Source organism: Anopheles coluzzii, chromosome 2, assembly GCF_943734685.1.
Source record: "Anopheles coluzzii chromosome 2, AcolN3, whole genome shotgun sequence".
Lineage (NCBI taxonomy): Eukaryota > Metazoa > Arthropoda > Insecta > Diptera > Culicidae > Anopheles > Anopheles coluzzii.
The window spans coordinates 89,381,332-89,403,080 of NC_064670.1; the positions used below are offsets into that span (position 1 = coordinate 89,381,332).

Sequence of the window (21,749 nt, forward strand, 5' to 3'; positions counted from 1 at the left end):
ACGTTTGTTATCGCTACGTGGTACGAAAATGGGCGTGCAGTTGCTTCTGGAAAAGGATTACAAACCATTCAGGACTTTCCTGCTGCTTTGAAACTATCACCCAACGATAGCTGACAGAAGAGAATGAATGGACGAATAATCTAAATACTTTATTTTGATAACGTGCGGTGTTTTTTTGGATCCAAGCTCTTATCGCGCTTGAGTTGAGCCGCTATCTTTGCTGCATAATAGATTCCTTGAAGTCAACGTACCAAAACACACCACGGCTGAGTGGGAAAAGCAACACGGGTGATCAATCCTTTTTCAAATGGGCTAAAAAAACATGATAGGATGCTGCAAAACAATGCGAAATCCGGTGAAGGACAATAGATTATTCCGGTTTTCTGGGCGGTGCCTATTGATGACCAAGCTTGCTCCAATTCTAGCACACTTTAAATGGGTCTTTGTTTTACTGGTCATTCCATGGACGACGGGCAAGCGATCTTAGCGACAGAAGTGGATTCGTAGCCTAAAGCAGGTCCTAGCCATTACTGGATTTTGCCGCTCGCTATCTCTCTGTCCGTTGGGCACCCATTGTCTATACTTGATGAGGACAACCGAGATAAACTGCAAGGCAATACCGTAGCAAGTAATCGCTATTAACATGGAAGATGTCACATAGAAGCGGCTAGATGGTGAAAGTTCTAGTTGAATCTGCAGGTATATGCAGGTATTGCCGTCAGAAAGGTAGTGGGTTTGGAACAAAAATGATCAAATAATTACCGACTAAGATGATATCTGGCAGCATTTAGCTAAGATCAAGTCATAGAATTTCCAGAATCTATGATCTGGCTCGTCAGTCAGTCACACGTAGGCCTTTCTGAAGTATTGAGCGAAAAGTTGTATGAGAAATTCTAATTCAGAGCCTAATCCACCCCTGACCATCCTCCAGAAGAATGTCCTGCATCGCTAAGCTTCATATTAAATTTGAAGGATCCAAGAGAAGACTATTTTTTAGGTGCAATTTCTTATGGGTAAGATCTTGACGAAAACTCACCCATCATCCTACCAACCGATCAAATGATCCTGACTGAACAAGTTCCAAGTATTTACAAGTTCCGGGGCTGGGAGCACAACATGCGTTTGCCTTTACGGCCAATTTTGGAGACGTACAGATACTTCTTCTTCTTTGGCTCAACAACCGATGTCGGTCAATGCCTGCCTGTACCCACTCGAGGGCTTGGCTTTCAGTGACTAATTGATTCCCCCCCATAGCAAGATAGTCATTCCATAGTGTATGGGGAAACAGTTCATTCGAGGCTTGAACCCATGACGGGTATTTTGTTAAGTCCTACGATGTGACATCTGTACGACGATACCGGCCCGTACAGATTGACCGGCTATATTTTATCAAATTAAACAAGAAAGAGAACAAAAGTAAGTTGTTGGTAAAACATCAATGGTAAATATAATGTTACGTACTTTGAAGCTGCTTTAAGGGTCGTGAGTTGCTTTACGGCAGCGCTCCTGCATTGTGGCTACATGGGTCTACCAATTTCTATCACTCTGTAACAGACTAATCTTTTTAATATCCAATATAACTTATCAACTCTTTTACACTCGCTAACAATAATTATTTAAGTAATCCGAAAAAGGAAAAGCAAAGAAAATATTATCAAATGCCATTTGCGATGTCCGATGAATTGACGCATCGCCCTTTGTGCGTAAACAATATCCAGCCCAAAACAATGTAAGCGGCAGGGCCGTTAAACTGCTGTGCAGTGCGCATGTCTATGTTTTATTTGATAATCAACAGTGTTGATTTAATTCATTTCCATGTTTTTGTTATGTCCTAAATGTATAATTTAAAAAAATGTATTTTTACTTACATGAAATCAAAATATACATCCAACGATTTTTTCTAACTTCCTTCAAATATTAAATCTCTTTCCTGCACATCCCATTTCAATTTGACACCTCTGGCTCGGTCGGTTCGATCATCCACGCATCGCCATCGTCTCTTGGTGCGCGTGCGAAATGCGCCTCGCATTTTAGTGTTGAGCTTGGAAGGAAAAGTTCCAGATGGTTTGACGTTCGCGCTGCGCGTTGTTGTTCGCGTCTTCCGTCCGCTCGCTGGTTCGATCGCTGCTGCGTTCCGGAGCGAGATCACTGAAGAGGTAAAAGGAAGCGCCATTGCGCTCGGGTCACACTCTGTGCCTGAACACCCTCGTGTGTGCGTGTGCTGCCGTATCCCGGTCACGGGTCCAATATGACCGATCATTGCTGCTGCCGCTGTGGCTAGAGATGCTGCCGTGGTCAAGTGTAGTGCTGTGTAGGCGCATCGCAACCTAGCGACAAACAAGCAGGGAGGGGAAAGCGAGCAGCGAGGAAGGGGCAGAAGAGCATTGCCCAGTAAAACCAAAGCGCGTTCCGGTCGCTCGGTGTGCCTCTGTGCGAAGCGTAGAACCGTTAGTTGTGAAGAAGAGTGAAGATCTCTGTGCCGTGTTGGTGGTGTCGTTGTGTATGTGTGTTTGTGTGCGCGGTGTGTGTGTGTGCTCGTTTTCTCGTCTCCGATTTTCCCTCGCGATTAATGTGCGCGCGTGTTGCTGGCAAACCAACGACGAACACACCAACAACCAGCATCGACACACGGGCAACAGCTGGAGCTGAGCGAAGATATACATCATAAACATAAAGAGGAAGAGCAATAGGAGAAAAAACAGACGGAAAATGATCTTCCTCCCGCGGGCGACAACGTCGTCCCTGCTGCAGTGGTGGTGTATTTTTATACTCTACTACACACAGCGCACCGATTGTGCATCGTTCTTCTCAAGTAAGTTGTGCAATAGGCAATCGAAGAATGTCGGACAGATTCCAAACCCAAAAAACAACATCATCCTCACAAGCGCGACCACAACGCCGCGCGAGGGACGCTGCCAGGCGTTCGTGACGTTTGTGTATGTGTGTTGCATTTATGTTTAGACCATCTTTTCCATCGCTCTGCAATCGACATGGAAAAGGGCCGATGGGGATATATCACCACCAACTAAGGCGAGGAGGACCGTGTCTCTCTAAGCAAGGCCGGAGAACACCGAACACATGGAACGAACTGGAACGTTACTTCCACCAGACACACAAACACACCCTGGACCGGATTCGTTTTCGTTAGAGTAGCTTCCCCCTTGTTAACGTTGACTCACAACACATCTTACGCGCACAGCTTGACGAGCGTGTGGGAATCGAATTTCATTAAAGAAAGTATTTCCCCAGGCCAGGAAGCGTTGCAGCTTGCCACAGATGAATCATGAATCATTGCGGTCACTTTGGGAGATTGCTGTGACTCAAAAAGATTGCCGCAATTATATCCCAACTGCTTCGAGGTAGGCGACGAGCGTCACGTAGGCTTTAACCTCGACGGTGGTGAAGAACCTTCACCGTTACCATCGAAACCACCGGGGCCGGAGTAAACAGTTGCGATCGATAGCGGGTTTTTTTTCGATCGGTTGTTGATCGGTCCAAAATCGCCGAGTGCCGCCTGCCGCTCACCTGTTTACATGGGCAATGGCCGGCCGTCTGTTTGCGTTAGTTTTTATTTACACTTTAGAAAAGTATGGCCAATGATCGTCGTTTAAAAATCGTTCGAAACGGTTCCATCTCTCGGGGCTAACGGACGAACACCGGGTCCAACGTTGTGGGAAACGTTAAAAGGAAGTAAAAATAACGGACTCAGCTCAAATGTACAAGAGCACGAGTTAGTTTTGGAATTCGTATTTCAAACAGGTTTGAATTTGTGTTCGAATCAGCTTTTTTCTTATGGTACAAGATTATAAACTTCCTCCGTTTGCCAAGCCTCCAGCTCATTGATAGCTAGTCTTTTGACGGGTCTAGAAGCATCCACCACACACAAATGCGTCTTTTTTTCATTTTACTTATGTTTATTCATGATCTTTTTCAATCATTCGCTTTTTAGCGCTTTTTCGCGAACACCACCACCACCTGCAAGACCGTTGACGGCGGCAACAACGCGTTATCGCGGAAGTATTGTTCAGTTTGTTTTATTTCACCATCCCAGCCTCCCGCGCAATACCACCACAGCAACAACAGCGGCTCTGTCGAGTGAGCCGCTGCCCGGTTGAAATTCATGTCCAAATCCAATTCGGAATTCGTTACGATCGACGACGTGCCTTAACGTGGCGTAGCGTTATGTCCCAAAGCCGTCGAGTGCGGTCGCGCCTAAAACCGTTTTAGATTTAGCCAAAAAAGAGACAATCGGTTAAGAAACCCTCCTTCAATCGGTCGATGCAATTTTTAAAACCACAAAACACCAGATGGCGGGTTGTGGCAAGTGGCGCAAAAGCGGTTGAGCAATAGTGGCTGAAGTTAGCACATTTTAAACCCCCCTTCAGTGCGGTTGCTTGTGCTATGTTATAAAGTGTGTAAGTAATTGATTTTTATTAGCAAGACACACCCAACAGTAAACGCGTGTCTAATGGATCAATTACGTGACCGCGATGCCACACGTTCTTTCAAGATCAAACATTGCCCCCTTGGTACGTCGTTTCCGTACGGTACGGTAAATTGGTAAAAGCAAGAGAACAATTAAAATTAAATTAACACAAACCATTCCAGCAGCAGGTGTTTCTGTCTGGGCGCACATCAAACCAGACAAAAATTCGCCATCTCACTCCGGAAGTAGATCGATTTTAAGAGGCACTACACCAACAACAATCCGGGGATCCACGAGCCACTTCAGTTTGGCGGCGGCGGCGGTTGGTGAAATAATCACAACCTGTAAGGCCAACATTGCATCAGCGCCGCGTGATTGCACTCGTGGGATGCGCGTACGGCTGGAAGTGTGTTGGTGTGTGTGTGTGTGTTTGTTTCTTACCGCTTTCGAACGTCTTCAAGATCAATAGCTATTGACACGATCCGAACGAGACCTGCCCGTTGATACGAGCACGGGGCACACACCTCACCGGGGTATGTGTTTCGCTGTCTATGGCGGACACACTCTGCCCGCTCTACACCACCTCGAGCCGACGATCGTGCGAAGGATCGAAACCGCTCGCCGGTATCTGGTTGTGAGCAGATACCGGCCGAGCAGAGAGGCGCCTGACCCAAACGTCGCTGGCCATGCTGCCAGCGCAGGCAGGGCACAACAGCGTAAATTGATACAGGTCATTTTGAGTAACCTTCGCATAATTGATGGCACTGCTGCGGGGAACATTGAAAGCAATCGGAGCAATACAACACACACACACAGAGACACACATCCAGCACATGGATAACTGATGTGCAGAGCAGAGTATCAAGATCGAAGTATCGGCAGTCTTCTTTATTGCCTCCTACACCGACAAAACTGCCCGTAATGCACCCATGAGTGTGGCATGAGCATTAGAAGAAGATGAAAAAAAAAACTGTAGCGAAGAAACGTTTGTTTTGTTCCACTTTGCTGTCGAATGTCGAACACCCCAACACCACACGTGCCCCAGCATTTAGGCTAATTAATGCAAAACAAAAAACGCGGTGCACCCCAACACCGTATGCGTATGAGATAAAATAATTTAAGAAAGTAACCTTCTTCACTGCCGTTCAACACCCCTTTTAACGGCCCCCAATGCCTTAATGTTATGTTGTGTTTTTGCCTTGTGAGCGACAGTCGACTGTCGATCCCGAAAGAAAGAGCGCTCGCTCGGGATGGGGCGGGAAGCGTTGACCACGTAATTCGCTTTCAGGATCGTCCCCGGCTAATGCCGCATGTCCTCGTACGGGGCACGATGGAGGACACTTTTTTGTGGGTCTGTTGTGGCTGGAGAGAGAAATGGCTTTATGGATTTTGCTGAATAACTGCGTTAGTTACAGCGATGGTTGAATAACTTGCTTTCATTGACACTTTCTTTGCGTTTAATGATAAGTGTGTCGTGATTGTTTTTTTCTTTCCTGTTATTCGTAATAGGGTTGTTAAATTTACCTTGGATTTCAGTCTCTTCTGAACTTCTGTGTATGGTGCTTGGAGCCTTTTAAAGGTTACGTGAACATTTAAATGATACATAACAATCTTAGTACTGTCCTAGTGTGGTGTGTGCTGGCGCATTGAAGTGTACGCAAGCATTGGCAAAGTATTTTTTAGTGCACTTTTTGTCCATTATTTTGACATAATTTCCAAGATTCCATATTTTTAGATACGCTTGATTTGCACTGATCCATCTAGTTTGTGACAATCTGTATTTTATTTTTCATGGCTCTATCTCCGGGATTGCTTTCGTTAATAGATCGAAAGACTTTGTGTAACTAAAATAGGTTTTCGTGCAATACTTTAGCAATTTAGCCCTTTTCTTAGTAATCCTATTCACAAGCAATTAAAATAATGAACAATAAAAGGTTTAAAATAGTAAGTTGGAAAGGAGTTTGAAATAAATGTTTTTATCATTGCACATCGTGTTGACAAGTTGACTTTAATCAGAACTTATTCGAATGTCATAACTTGGACATAATGTACGATTTCGGACAATTCATTATTTTTGACTAGTGAGGTGCTCTTTGAAGCTTACCCACGACTCCGATCCGACTCCGTTTATTGTTAGTCTGATACCGACTCCGGCAAAATCTGAACCTCTAGTTCCGTCTGGAGTCTTCCGGAGTCCTCCGGACTCGTTCGGAGTTGCCCAATGTCACCCGGAGTCGAGAGACGTTGAGAGACAGAATCATCCGGAGTCTTCTGGAGTTAGTCCGAAGTCGTCCAGAGTCGTCTGGAGTCGTCGGGAGTCGGCTGGAGTTGCCCGGAGTCGACCAGAGTCGGAGTCATACCGGAGTCGAAGTCATATCGGAGTCGGAGTCGACCGGAATCGGTCGGAGTCAACAGGAGCCGTCCGGTGCAATTAGCTTGTCTTCAACTCCGAACGACTCCAGACGACTCCAGACGACTCTGGACGACTTCGGACTAACTCAGGAAGACTCCAGATGGCTCCTACTGCCAAAAACTCCGGACGGTTCCGGGCGATTCCGGAATTTTGTCAACTTGTTTTTGGTAAATTACTATTGACTTACTGGTCTTTTTGACTTACTGTACAAAGGGGCGTTCCCATTGTACAGTCGTCAACTCGTACGACTTAACTACCTGCCCGTCATGGGTTCAACCCTAGTATGCATCGTCTTCTCGTAGTAAGGATTTGACTTATCCGGCTACGTGGTACTGAATACAGTCTCGAAAGCCCGTATAGGCCGGCCATGTTCCCGTGGGACGATTACGCCAAATAGAAGAAGAAGACTTACGGTTTTACAGAACTCATATCGGCAGAATTAGATTTTTTTTATTATTTATCGGTAGCTTCAGAAGGACCGTTTACCATTTCAATTTATTGAGCAACTGTATATAAAAACTGAGGGTCGTCCCGTGGTACAGTCGTCAACTCGAACGACTCAATAACATACCCATCATGGGTTCAAGCCTAGAATGGACCTTGCCGTAGCAAGGATTAACTTATCCGGCTTGCGTGGTAACGAATTAATAAGATATAAAATAATAAAATATAAAAACTGATTCAACTAAATTTGGTTGTCAATTGTTACTTGCGTATTTATAGACACGTCGCTAAACTTAAATGGTTACTAAAGGATACAGCGAAGAAAACGACTTTATTGCTATTTATCAAATAATAGTATATTTTTTTAACGTACAATGTGGATTTTTTTGAAATTAAGCTTTTTAAATATGTTTAAAAAAAGATGCATTTTTCAAGAAATAAGGTAATAAGCTGAAATGCTATATGAAATGCATAGATAAAGAAAGAGAGGACAATTTCTATGAACTGACAGACGAATTCAAAAATGTGTCTTGAAATTCACAGTAGCATATAGGATGAACTTAAAAGTACGAAATGTGTAAAAAACGTCTGATGTCTTGTATAGTCGATAAAAATTGATTTTATTCAGCTAGAAACTGCCTAGCCATATTGTTTCTGCGTACAAACTTAAAGCTCGCATATAAATTCAACAATTTTATCGAACATGCTCGAAACCCATCTACAGTGTCTTTGTTTATCGTTCCTTCCCTATTCCCTCTATACCTCTCTGCCTCTCTCTTTCTTTCGTTCAGGTGCGGAACCGACGGGTGCGGGTCTACCATCGCTGTGCGGGGAGAGCGGCGAGACGAGCGAACAGCAGTACGTCAGCGATAAGGGTGCCGCGTCCAGCCTGCTGCTAGCCCTGCGCCCCGAGCATGGCAAGGCGTCGTCATCGTCGGCCACTTCCTGCAAGCGCCAGTTCCGGGCCCCCGATGCGTACAACTTCTTCGTGCGCATGCAGCGCATACCGGGGCAGGGGCCCCGCAGCACGGCCAGCAGAAAGTACAACGGCAACAAGTCCAGCAACAGCACGCATAGCTGCCCGCTCACCATCGTACGTATGTGTGCGGCGCGTGACGACACGCTCGCTCGTCTTTGCAGCGGAACCTGTTCTTGGCATGGCCGTTTGGTTGAAAGGTCCACACGTCTGGGTGTGTGTGTGTGTGTGGGTGTGTTACGTTGTTGGATGTACATTCTTTTCGAGTGCGTTTGTTCTATCGCATTGCGATGAGCAGCAGCAGCAGCAGCACATACGCACCGCTCGAAACGATCCGCCCAACCACGACCGCACGAGCACATGTCAGTTTGTGGCTCCCTGCTCACCCAGCCTAGCCAAGGGCAACGATGCGCAACAAATAGCTCGCACACTAGCTCACCCGCACGCCCGTGCGCGGTCATGGCTGCGGGAGTGGTGCTAATTAGTTCGAGCGAAAAATGGTTCAAAACCTCTCTCCCAATTGATCTAACTGAACTTGCTGAACTATATTGTTTCCCCGTGTGTTGCTTCCCTGGTTGTTGTTTTTTTCACAGTCGCAATCGGCCAACGGTGAGGTGTTGCCCTCGTGGCGCCTGGATCCCTGCCTGCTGGAGACGGCTGCCACGCAGGAGGAACCGATGCGGCTGCTGCAGGGCAAGCTGAACATAGTCTGGAACCACGACGGCAATGCGCCCAACTATCGCCTCCAGATCACGGTCGTCGGGCAGGGTGCGGTTTGCCTCGAGCGGGACAAGCACTCCTGTCTGGAGTACGTCGGCATGCCGCTGCTGTGCATTGCCCGGGAGCTGGTGTGTGACGGGCTGCCCAACTGTCCACCGATCGGTAGCGAGGTCAGCGACGAGAACGAGGCGATGTGTGTCAAACATCGACAGCAGGAATATTCGGTAAGTTTCGGATCGCTCTTAGCTCTACTGCCATTGGGCAAATTCAGATTCTTCGCTTATTGTAGCATTTTTCACAATGAACCGTTCTCAACTGAGTAATGTACCTACCACCCTTCCCTTGGTCAGGGACAAGCCATTAATCAATGAGCCGCAGTCTGTCTCGCGACGATCACTTTATAGCAGAGATAATTCAACGTTTTAATTCTCTCTAGCCCGGGGCCCTTCCGTTTCTCTGACGCCTGTGTTAAATCATGCCATAAACCACACCCGGAAGTGGTACGAATTCGTTTCCTTTTTTTCCTCCTGTTTTGCTTTTCTGTTGCACTCCAGATAAAAGTGTGTCATGCATTGTTAGTTCCCTTTCATTTGTCCCAATTTTTACAGCGTTGGTTTCTTTTATTATTTTTGAAAGATATGGTCACAGACGTCGCCGCTCGTCTCTGTGTTTTTTTTCTCTTGGTGCTTCCTTTTTATCGCTTTTTAAGACAGACATGAATTTTCTTTTCACCCACCACGCTCGAGTGCATCGTAGCAAATATGTCACTCAGCAAATTTAAATGGCGCTCACATTCCTTACCCACAGCGCGGGCAACATTTTACTTTCGAAACTGTAAAAGTAGAGCGCACATGTTTGAGCTTACACTGACGATTTTATATATCTCTCTCTCTCTTTTGCAGGAAAATCCTGTCCAATCCGTGTTTCGCCAGTACATCCAAAACACGATCAAGTCATTCTTCGGCGGCGAACCAAAAGAGCTACCGTCGAAAGGGGCAGCCTTCGGCGAGGTGGACATTGCGCTCGAGCAAAAGTTCGGTGCCACGTACCCGCCAGCAGTGCCCGTTTCCCCGGTGCCGCCGGTGACCGAGCCGGCGGTGGTGCCGCCCAAAAAGCACCACAGCCGCATGACCGGCCTGTCGAAATATGGCCCGTGGGGTTATCTGTTTCTCGGCATGCTCATATGCGGTGGCGCGCTACTAATTTGCGGTCTCTGGGGTAAGCTGCTGCTGCTGTTGCTGCGGTTTTGCGGAGTGCATTTTTCTTTGTGTTTACAGTTTTTGTTAATGCTTTCAATTCTTCCGCACAGAATGCTGCTGCCGATCTCACAAGCCCGAGCACAGCCCGGACGATTCGCTTCCCGATCAGGTTCCCTCGTTTCTGCAAACCTCGTCCCCGGCGGACGGCGGTACGCCCGGGCGCCATGGAATGACCGGCGGCGACGGTGGTACCTCACCCGCCAGCCACAATCTACCTCAGTACGGCGAGCTGGACCCACCGCCCGCCTACTCGGTGCTGTTTCCCACCCAGAAACCGTCCGACGGTAGCGACGGTCTGCCGGTTGTGACGATTACCACCACCGAGCCAGCCGCACAAACCAATAGTCCTAGCATTAGCAACGGTAGCAATAGCAATAGCCACATTACTAGCATTGCGGAACAGTCGCCGATGGCAGAAAGAGGCGGAGGAGGAGGAGGGGAGACGTTGGTGGTTGCCCCCGACACTTCCCCGACGCTCCCCGTTTCGCCGTCTGCCCCTTCCTTAGTCGTTTAGTAGTAGTTAAGGCATAACCAATGAATAGTCGGGAAGGGCATGGTAAATTGTGTAAAGAGCTACGGCAGCGAGATATTAAGTAAGAGCGTGCTTTTGTGTTAGTGAGGACATTTGGAGAGATTTCGAGACCGAAGGAGAGAAAGATTATCTTAATCCGGCAGTATTTTGCGTGGCATGCGTCGTCCGTGTATGTAAGCTTGCGAGGATAGGTTTTCTTTCCCCTTTTCTTTTTTTTTTTAATTCGATTTGCCTCATTAAGCCTACAGACAGGAAGAACAAAACAACAAACTCACGCACAAACACAGAATCATATTTAGACAGTAAGCAGAATGTTGTCCGATGAAAGGCTGAACCAACTTCTTCCTGAACTAATTTTTTTACTACCAAAAACGTAACAATGAAAGACAAGCAGGAAAACGTGGTTGACTAAATGTGTGTACGTGTGTGCATAGTTGTATTGTTGCCGCAGGTACAGTGCGCGCTTCAGGCAGCAAACGAGCAACACATTGCGGATGGGGCGTGGGCGTTCGTTGTGCTGTGAATTGCGGTTGAGAATGGAATTGGGACCAAAACGACGAAACATGTTAGTGAAACCAAATCGATATATCTATACATTAATCACAACAACAACAAAGAAACAAACATACAAAAACCAACGACGATCAAGCATTTCACCATGACACACGACGACGTTTTTGGGGGAGAAGTTATTGCGCCCTCGTGTCTCCCGTCCCCGTGTTTGCTCAAACGGTGTTTGCTGTGGCGTTAGGGACGTGCAGAGCAAGCAGGCGATCGTATGGCCGATCGTGCCCAGATGCAACCTGCCGAACGCAACACACGGCACAAAGCCAAAGCCACCATCCTTCGTTGGTTTAGTCCTTCCGGATTAAATGGATAGGGCAGCTCCAAACTAGTAGACTAAGCAGCAAACTTTCAACCACACATTCACAGCCACAGAGAGAGACAGAGAGAGAGAGAGGGCGAGAAATAGAGAAATAATAGGGTAAGAGTAAATTCCCGGATATTTTTGATAAGACGGATGCGAATTCTCAATTTACGATTAAGCAAACATACGCATTTAAAGTGGAAAGGTACAGGTGTGCACAGGTGTGCGTGTGCGTGTGTGGTACATGTACTGTTACAAAATGCTACTAACAACAATACGTAATGTGATATTAATTTATTGATTGAAAACGGAATAAAATCGAACGAATTCTTTCATATGAAAACATTTCAAACGCGATGTGAGAGATTTTTTTCGGCAAAGAAAAGGACGATTGCTATAAAACTTTCTTTTTTTTTATAATCAGTGAACAATTTTTATTTATTTCAAGAAAAATATATTAAAACAATACGTAAGTTTAGCTTGTATATTAGGTAGATGCTATAGGTATTTGAATGTGCATGCATGTTTTGCTTGCCTGTTTGCCGTTTTTATATGTTTTTTTTTTCTATATTTTTTTCATATTTATGCCACTCTGTACAGTGGCCCTGCGCATACCTTATTGGTTGTTGCAACTTATCCCTTTTTCCCAAAAAACTTTTATAGAATATTGGGACGTTCTTGCTTATTTGTAGAAAAGTATAGCTAAAGGTAAAGTGTTGCACTAAGTGATAGAAAAGTTAAACTAAGTATATGCTAACAAGTTTCCACACCCTCCCCAAAATGGCAGGCTCTGGATGCGTGATTTGTGGACGATCTGATCGGTTTCTTAATTTTTTGCTTTTTTATTTTTTTATTTTGTTGTTTCTGTTTTGCCTTCCGCCAACTCATTTGGGCACAAAACTGCAAGGGAAACGAGCTCTACAGTAGAAGAAAATGGAAGCAATAGCACAGAGGAGAGGGATCCATTCTTGTTGTTCATCTTCCTTACGCTGCATACGCTCTTTACACGCTCTAACATTATTATTATTATCTTTGGGCCCACAGTTAACAAGTTATCAACTTTTTTTTAATTCTTTTTTATGTTTGATATACACAGTGCGAACGTTTTCTTTTTCACTTCATCTTCGCTTGTTTGATATATAGTTTTTTTTTAATTTGTTTGATTTTCTTCTCTCTGTTTTATTTCGTTTTTCCCTACGCTTGGTGATTATTATTTTAATGCTTTCGAATGCGCACCAAATCGCTTATTGATGTGAATTGGTGTGTTTTTGTGTGCATTTTATTTTGATTTCGGGTTTGTTGTCGCATTACGTTGCGCATTATTTCGTACATAAAGTAGTGTTGTAGTCACTATAAGGATGACCTCCCGGTATAATATGAACATGATCCAATAACAACCATAGGCTGTGAATAACTGTGGGTGTATGAGTGCGCATTAAACCTGTATATGACGGATGTGTGTTTGTGTGTTGCAAGTGCTAGGTGTGTTAAACGATATCATCTGTCCAAGCTGTGGTGCACCGCTCGGTTATTATTAGTTTGGCAACATTTCAAGGCGGTTTAAGAAAAATACGATAGCAAAAACGATGGTATGCCATCTTCACTACAAATCGGAAAATGGGAAAAATGGACTCCAGTGGTTCCAGTGTGGGAAGGCGTACAGGTTCGTGCAGGTCGTGAGTGCGTGAAGATAATGGGTGATGGTGAAACACTGATTTTCGATTCCTATTTTCGAGCTACACTATCATAGATGGTTGTGAGAGTTTTTTTCAACCTTTATCCAACATGTTTGTGCCATTATGTACGGTTTAGGAACAGGAAGATTCATTCATATCGTTACTTATCGCTAAGGAAGGAAACACGCGACAAGGGATTACAAGTACGGCATGGCCAGAATGCGCATTGAAACACTCAAAACATTCCAAAACAGAACCGCGTCACATATTATTGTCGAGTTTGTATTTTTAACATTTTAATTATGTTCGATGGAAATAATGTTCACAATATACAGTGCGGTGGACGACGACACAAGATATCGAAACAACATATTACATTTAACGGTAAAGGTGCAAAAGTTAAATTATTTCAACGTGCCGCGGAGAGTGTAGCGTCGGAAATGTAGCGCAACAGGCGCTGTTTTTGCCATTTATATTCATATTTTGTTATTCGCTTTAACTTTTCTTATGCAACTTGCAACCGTTTTATATATAGTTATTCATTTTCTACGCGCAAGAGTTGATAATTTAACTACCATCCACACTCACACAAAAAACACTGACCCAACGAATACAGTTAACGAATAATATTAACACTTTGTGTTTTGTTTCCACACAACACTATCACACCCCACCACCCACTGCAGCCGTGGCGAGGCCAACAGCCGTTAATTTGAAACTCTTTGCTCTCTTTTTTTACTCTTAATACACTAAATGGATGTAGTATTTGCGGTTTGTTCTTTTCCCTATATAGTGGGAACAACGATGCTGATGAGCCTGATGCTTTCGGTTGAGATGATGTTGCGAAGTACGGATACAAATGGTGTTTCGCTTCTTTCTTTCTTCTTTTTTTTACTGACTATATAAACTGCCGTTTTTGGTGTCGCGCAGTGGTTGTAACACGTGTCAGCTGTTTGTTAGAATATTTGTTTAAGACGCTTAGCTTAGTTTAAAGTTTGCTTCTATATTGCTGCCATTTTCACGTATTGTTATTGTTGCTGGTTGAGCGCACTTGTTCACGCGCTCTGTTCTATCCTCGTGTTCTATAACTTCTTATTTATTTACTTCTGTTTTTTATAACTTCTTTTTGTATTATTTTTTCTTTCTTTCTCTTACTGCGTGCTTTCGGGTTTCAGTTTGTTATGGGTTGTTGAATTACTTTAAAGTTGCTTTATTTTTTCTTGCACCTTGCGTCATTACAAATGATTCTGCTACAACAATGGGCTTATTATGCTTACCACTTTCATCACGTAGAAAAAATCTATGTATAGGTATATTATGTGTATATGTGTGTGTATATGTTTCTGTTTTTTTTTCTGCAATCCGCTCAACGCTGTACGTAGGAGACGTTTCAATCCTTACAGAGTATATTTGTGACCAAGTAAAGAGTTGTTAGGAGTGATTCTTGTACAGATGAACTAGAAAGGATTTGCTAAGGACTGCAGCATCATGGCACATGGTATGAAGTTTGCTTAAAGGTTAATTTGATTTACCCTTTCCGTTTTGCCTTCTGTCGGTTGTTTCGCTGACCTTATAGAACCAACAGCTGTCATTCTGCTATTTAAACTATATCTTTCTCCCCTTTTTTCCATTGGTTTTGAGTCGAGTGTCCGGTTGCTATCGATTGAACCGAACACACACATAACCTCACACATATTGTGCCCTTAGCACCCTGTACGCCTCTTTTGCATTCAATACGTTCTCCACGAATCGTCCCGTAGACATGGGAAACCGTCCTATACATTGCTTTCTACTGATCGCATTTCATTATACATATCTAAGCAGTTTCAGATACGCTGACAAAGGCACTTTTAGCATATAGATGTGTAAACGATATCAATGTTGCGGTTTGATGTTGTTGTTGTTGCTGTATAGTTGTTAGCATTTGGTTGCTTTTTTACTCTGCTCCCTGTCTTATCGTTTTCTGTTTTCCAGTTATGATTTAATATATTTCTTTTATGCTGTAGGCTTTTTCCGCTGATTCCATCGAATCAACCCTAAAGTCATTGTTTGCATCGCATTTTAAATTTCACTTACTTGCTTTTCTAATGAACGGCGCTTGAATACGCAAACAAGATGAGAATCAACCTGATCCACACGTAAAATGTTATTGTTGTTTGGTGTATGTCCCCTCCCCCCGTTAACATTACACCCCGGCTGGGCTTACAGCACCTGAAGATTTTCGCAATTTTTAAACTTTGAATCCTCCTTGCCGAACACCCACGTGATCATTTGGCGAGCCTTCATCGATGCCCGCACAACGCTGCGATTTTTGTACCAGTGTGCAGACGATGGTTCTCGAATGCCCTACAATAAAAAAGAGGGCAAATATTAATGTAAATTGATATTTCAGCATTCTGCCCAGATTGTGATCCTATCATGCATTGCGCGTACCTGTACGGCGGACTGCTCCCGCTTGAGGCGTATCTGCGACAGGATGCCGGCAAGCAATTCGTCCACATTATGGTTGATTGCTACCGATACCTCGATGAATTTGATTTTGTGCGTACAGGCAAGACATTTCCCGTCTGTGGATAGAGAGGAGAGGATATAGTAAGACGTGATATCTACACGTGCCCGAATGTAATGCTCCCGTGCGCAGATTCTCATGGACTCATGGCCCCGACTGCTTACCCTGCGAAGAAACCGCTCGTGATCGGGCCAAATCGATCTTGTTCGCCACCAGTATTGTGGGCCGCGACCGGCTCACGTCCATATCGTGCAGCATGTTGAGCAGCTGGTCGGCCCGGCTGAATGTCGCCTTATCCACCACGGAGTACACCACCAAAAATGCGTCCGCCTTGAGCATTTCGTCCTGCAAACGATAACCAAGAGAAAGCCGAAAGAAAATGAGAAAGAGAGGAAGAGAGAGAGAGAGAGGGAGAAAGAGAGTGAGAGAGAGAGAAAACCCACAACTTAATCAAGCACACCAGACACCGCAACTTGGCGCAAAAATCTCTTCCACCACGACCAGGATTAGCTTGATTATGTCAACTCGTTTCGCATTAGTATTCCGTGCTCGGAAGAGCTTTCGGAATATTTTATCGCTTCGCAAATAGCAAAAAGGCATCCGCTCCGGCATCACCAGCAGGGGCCAGCAAGGAAGCGTGCCTCATCGACATGACATTTATCTTGCAAGGAGCATGCAGCATCAAGGGGACGGCACGCTCCGACTGTTTAATCCCCGTGCACTGTCTGGAATCGAGCGAGTCTGGCTTTAGTGATTCAAATTGCTTCCACAAACAATGCCATCCTCGCTGCCCGGCACACACCCCCTGAGCTGGCGCTGGTGTTTGCTTCGCTAGGTTTGACTAATTGACCACGCTTCAATTGGCTGCCACTGCTTTGCCTTTTCCCACTCAATTAGTAATGATTTAATGGCATCGACTTGTGGTCTGACTTTTTGCTGCCTTAGCGCACCTGTCACATTTTGATTTACTCTGACTTTTTAACGATCCGGTAAAGTAATTAAGCGACGTCAAATTTGACATTTACAGTCACTGAAACGAGTCGTTCGGTTCAAGCAGCTTTTTAAACTTTCACTTTTACAAACTACGACAGGATTGACGAGCTTTGGAAAATTAAATTAAATTGATGTTCATAGGCAAGAGATGGAAATCGGTCATCAATCTGAAGCTCAATCAGAATGACACTTTTAAAACTGTAGCTTCGTCGAGATTGCTATCTGTTTAACAGCAATATACAAATAAGTTGATTAAAAATTTACAATTTCATATTGATAAACTATTAGAAATGCCATCTACAACATTTACTTCGGGCATTGTGGGATCTTAGTATGATCCACCTAGTTATCTATATTTTATGTTAAAATGCTGATGTCTTCATTGAAGGCGCCATGTCGCTGAAGTCTTGAAGCTAAACTTCTGATGTCTTGAAGTCCAACTGATAATTTTTATTATGTTTTCAGTGAATGCTTCATTTTTGGCCGAGAAATTCTTATGTTTAGATTAATATATTGCTCACATTAATACTTTTCTACTATGGGTCATTGGGTTTAGGTACACCAATGAGCCGCAAATAACTAAACCCACTAAGGGCATACGGTGGCGGCCACCTAAAGTCAGACACCTCATATTTTTTACCTATTATCTGGATTTGCGGGATTCTGGTTAGTTATCTAGACCAGTTATCGGAAAACATTTTTACACTCATCGCTGAGGACACTCTTCACCTATGTCCCTGTAAAAAATTAGACGGATATCTCGGAACACCATGCATAAATATGGTCTATCTATTTGGCGTAACGTCCTACGCGAACATGCCGGCCTAAACAGGGTTTCGAGACTTAATCCATTACCACGCAGCTGTATCACGGGACGGCATAAATATGGTAAAAGGTATGAAATATATGCGGTCCAGTGAAAGTCGGATAGTCTTCATTTCATAGCGAAACGACCACGTAGCGTGCTAATAAAAGCTTTTTTCACACGGGAAAAATGTGACAATTTGCGCGTTCGACGAACTTAGCTCATTCCCAAATTTATGAATGAAAATCAGACAGTTCGTGGTGCTCGCGCACGCTGCAGGTGTGTACGCAACACGAACTTTGTCCGTTACACGATCAAAAGAAAAATCAAAACTTTGTAAAAAAGGTAATTTTAAATTGTTTTGATTAATAGACATGTTTGCAACATAAGTTTACTAACTACTTGGCGTGGTTATCCGGACAACTAATGCATTTCGCAACCCTATGTGCATTAAAGCTGTCTACAATAGTTCGTTCGGTTCTGGAACATTCGTGCGTGGTCTGGTGCTTCTAATAAAAAAAATCTTAATTTGTCAATCTTTGGAAATACATTAATTTAAAAAGTTTATTGGAAACTAGTCTACATTTGATCGTTAGTATTGGAGTAGACCTGTAATAAGATTGATTGACAAGAGTATGTAACCATTTCTAGAAAGCAAATTAAATTTGATTGAACTGCTTTTGATCTTTTCATCTGTTCTATGAATAAAACGAGTATTCCCTAGACAAATCTATCAGCTAGGGACTCACTAAAATGCGGGAGTATCTGAATTCATGCCTAATAAAATTGGACGAAAATTTGAAGTTATTTTTATGCTTAGGACAATGTCTACTAGGCACTGAATGTTTAATGCTAAAACAAATAAGCTGTGTAAAGAAGTTTGAGCTTATTCGTGGCTTGAATTTTGCATAAAAATTGGTTCTATATACGCTATATTTTATCTTTTGCTTTATTTCCCTTAATTTAATTTGCTTTCTAATACACTTTACGGTGTGATTCATGATATTTTTGGGAGATGTTGTAATGAGAAACAACATTTCTTTTGTACGGAGAACGAAAGCATAATATTTAATGATAAATGTGAGAGCGTGAAACAGAGTGTGTACCCTTTTTCAATCTGCTTCTCTGATCAAAAGCCAACACAAACCCTGCCCCGCAAATACTACCACGCCCCATGCAAGGGTTTTGATCCGATATTTACCCCTGTTTTTAAATATTCATGGAAATAAAGGCTTCAAGCATAAAAACAACGAAATAATCAAGAATAATGCATACACGCACGAGCATGAGCAAATAGCAGTCGTCGTCAATCTTATCAACTCGTCTTACCTCCTTTTTTGTTACAGTTCCGAGGCAATGCAAATCATATCTTTGATTAAAGCAAGTGTGAGTACAAGAAACACTCTCTCACACGCTACACACACACACACACCGAACGTCACGCACTCTTTCGTTATCCTTTATCAGCTAGGCAATAGGAAAAAATGGGGACCAACATTCCGGACACACACAAACACATGTGTTTGTCATTTGCTCAGTTCAGCGCAGAAGATGCTGTGCCGGTTCATTACCAGTTTTCTTGCTGAATTTCTAATCTGGAAAAATACTTGTCCCATCTAAAACAAGACAAAAAAAGGGCGAAAGGTACGGCCATGGGTACGCGTTCGAAAGGTTGTCTTCCACTGATTAAACACGGATACGCTACGGTTGAAATAAAATCTCCTAAACATGTCGGAACGGACTCATGCCAGCAGGCACCATGAGTTTGACCCTAAGCTTTCCGCGTTCACGCCCCAAGCTCGTCAGGAGCCTCAGGAGCGTTTCGGTGGTCCACACATGCTTACTGTTTAAAATTCATAAACGATTTCCATTTGCTCGGTGTGCCGATTAGGCCATAATGCGAAGGGAGTCCACAAACCGGACCACCTCGTCACATCCTCGTTCACCCAAAACACAGGATATCATCTTTCGGCGCGTTTGCAAAGTGTGACATTGCTGTACAAAGTATGGGTCGTGTGGGGAGCGGGCTCCGGACGAAGTTAAATATTCATCCTTTTCACTTTGCCCCTTCCGTTCGTGACAGTCTGACGGAGAGTGTATAAACGGAACCAGTTTTATTAGATTTTGTCCATTTAACTTAAACGATGAAGATAATACAGCGTACGGTGGCTCTCGCCAAAAAAAAAGGAGGTCTTTGTAGTAGGACCAGTTGTGGGGACTACTTTCAAAATCTACATATTTGAGGGTTAACTCTTGCATGTACGACTGTGGAATCTTTTCAAACCTCCCCTCCAGCCAAGAAGAGTCGCCATATTGTGATTCCTTTTTTGCGGAACTCGACACAAATGTGACGCAAAACGGACGACCAACAGAAGCACCCTCTTGTGTGTACGTACGGTGTGTAGTTCGTCAAAATGGCTCCAGGCGACGGTCCCGGGACTTGTGGGGCCCTTATCACATCCACGGACACGAAGCACTCAGTGGACTCGGACTGCTCGGTCAGCCGAGACGTTGATGGAATGACTTGGTCAGACTTTGAGAGCGAGTAGAAAGGAACGCAAAACGCACACGGACCCCACGTTCGTGAGGTGGCACTGTAATGCTAAGCGACAGCTTTCACTTAAACTGCTCTGCGGGCGCAAATAATAAAACGGAATGTCGCCCTACAAGCTGACAGTTGAAGCCTTGGGTGACTAGCCATGACAGTTGTGAAGCGCGCTACACACGCAACAACACTAGCAACAGCTATTGTTGTTGTGTACAATAAAATTAGCGCTAGAAATGGTAGCATTTCAAAGATTGGTAAAGTAATTATCGCATGCACACACACCGCTGCCGCACAGACGGTGTAACGGTTTGAACGCGATGCGCGAACGGATCCTGAGCGTGACCGGTACACCGCCGGTTGGAACAACTGACCGGGTTGGATGGAAAGAGATCCGACCCGAAAGGTGCACGATGGTAGTAGCAGTGATGATTTCGCAATAAAACTGCCATGAATTCGCAATTAGCGTTGGAGGCGTCATGCGTTGCTTGCGTTGTTTGTTCCTTTTGCTTCCCCGATTACGGCCAAATCACCCTGAAGGCGTGATTCACGCTTTCGACGCTTCCTTTCCACTGTCCGTTGCCGGGGCTAGGGCCGTGCTGTTGAGGCCATGATTTCATTTGAATGCTGATTATTTTTGCATTCTCGGGTTGGCGTCTCGGGCCGGCCCAATTAAAACAAACGCGAACCGTTTACCGGTGAACCGAGCCGAGGAAGGGAGGGTGGGATTTAATTTTGCTTTCCGGCTATTACTTTTCACCCTTCTTGATGACGGTGGTGGTACGTTTTGGCGGCTTTCTTCCTGCTGGGCAAGCGTTGGCAAGGATTTGTTTCAATCCACCACAAAGACGCATGGTGGCCATATGCTTTCTGTGCTGAAGATTAGAAGCTTTTGGAAATGACCATGAAAATAAATACTTGTTTATCTACGATAATCTGGCTTGAAACTTAAGGCCCCATCTTTCAAGTACTCAGTGACATGGCGTCGTCGACCACAATCGGGTAATCTTGTCGAGCTATTTCATTCTTACACGTGTAATCCCCGAAAAGAGTTTGTTTCAGTTATTTGATGTCGTAATTATAATCACGCCCGTATTTCATTTACACGCCATTCGGTCGGTTATAGTGAGGTTATGTGATTTATTTTGGATTAATTCAACGGAAATAAGACACAAACGACAGTTCTGAAGAAGATTGAAGTAGATGAGTTGCTAGTAACAGCTTTTTTCAATTGTTATTAACTCTTTACGATTAACGAACAGAATAAAACAATAGATTCATATTTATCATTAATATTATCACAAAGAATACTTTTATTACTTTATACAGGGTTTTCCAAGCCACTTTCGAATGTGCACATCATTATTCACCACCTCCAAGATGTGTTTCAACAGCTTTCAAATGGAGTATTTGAATCATAAAAAAAAATCAGTTTTTTCACATGATTTTCAACACACCTCAAAGAACTGTCAAAATCAACCCAGCTTGTGACGTGTTGAAAATCATGTAGAAGAACTGAAAAGTTATCGTGATGCAATTACAACATTTACCAGCTATTGGAAAACATATTGCAAGCAATGAAA

The 21,749-nt window shown here is 44.0% G+C and overlaps 2 protein-coding genes across 3 annotated transcripts in view; one reads left to right on the plus strand and one right to left on the minus strand.

Annotated features, from left to right (window-relative positions):
• The first annotated feature begins 2,006 nt into the window (after nt 1–2,006).
• On the plus strand, nt 2,007–11,983 carry LOC120947597 (uncharacterized). The gene is made up of 5 exons (XM_040363057.2): nt 2,007–2,812; nt 8,075–8,376; nt 8,853–9,203; nt 9,882–10,197; nt 10,289–11,983. Exons 1-5 carry the CDS (start codon nt 2,710–2,712, stop codon nt 10,750–10,752), a joined length of 1,536 nt encoding a protein of 511 aa, XP_040218991.2. The 5' UTR covers nt 2,007–2,709; the 3' UTR covers nt 10,753–11,983.
• The window catches only part of LOC120947598 (GTP-binding protein RAD), a 38,423-nt gene continuing 27,688 nt past the window's right edge, over nt 11,015–21,749 (minus strand). For both annotated transcript variants that reach the window (XM_040363058.2, XM_040363059.2), the window contains 3 exons: nt 15,988–16,168; nt 15,748–15,881; nt 11,015–15,660 (listed from right to left, as the gene is read on the minus strand). In XM_040363058.2, coding sequence (XP_040218992.1) covers nt 15,517–15,660; nt 15,748–15,881; nt 15,988–16,168 — 459 coding nt within the window. In that variant the 3' untranslated portion in view covers nt 11,015–15,516. The remainder of the gene's footprint in view (nt 15,661–15,747; nt 15,882–15,987; nt 16,169–21,749) is intronic.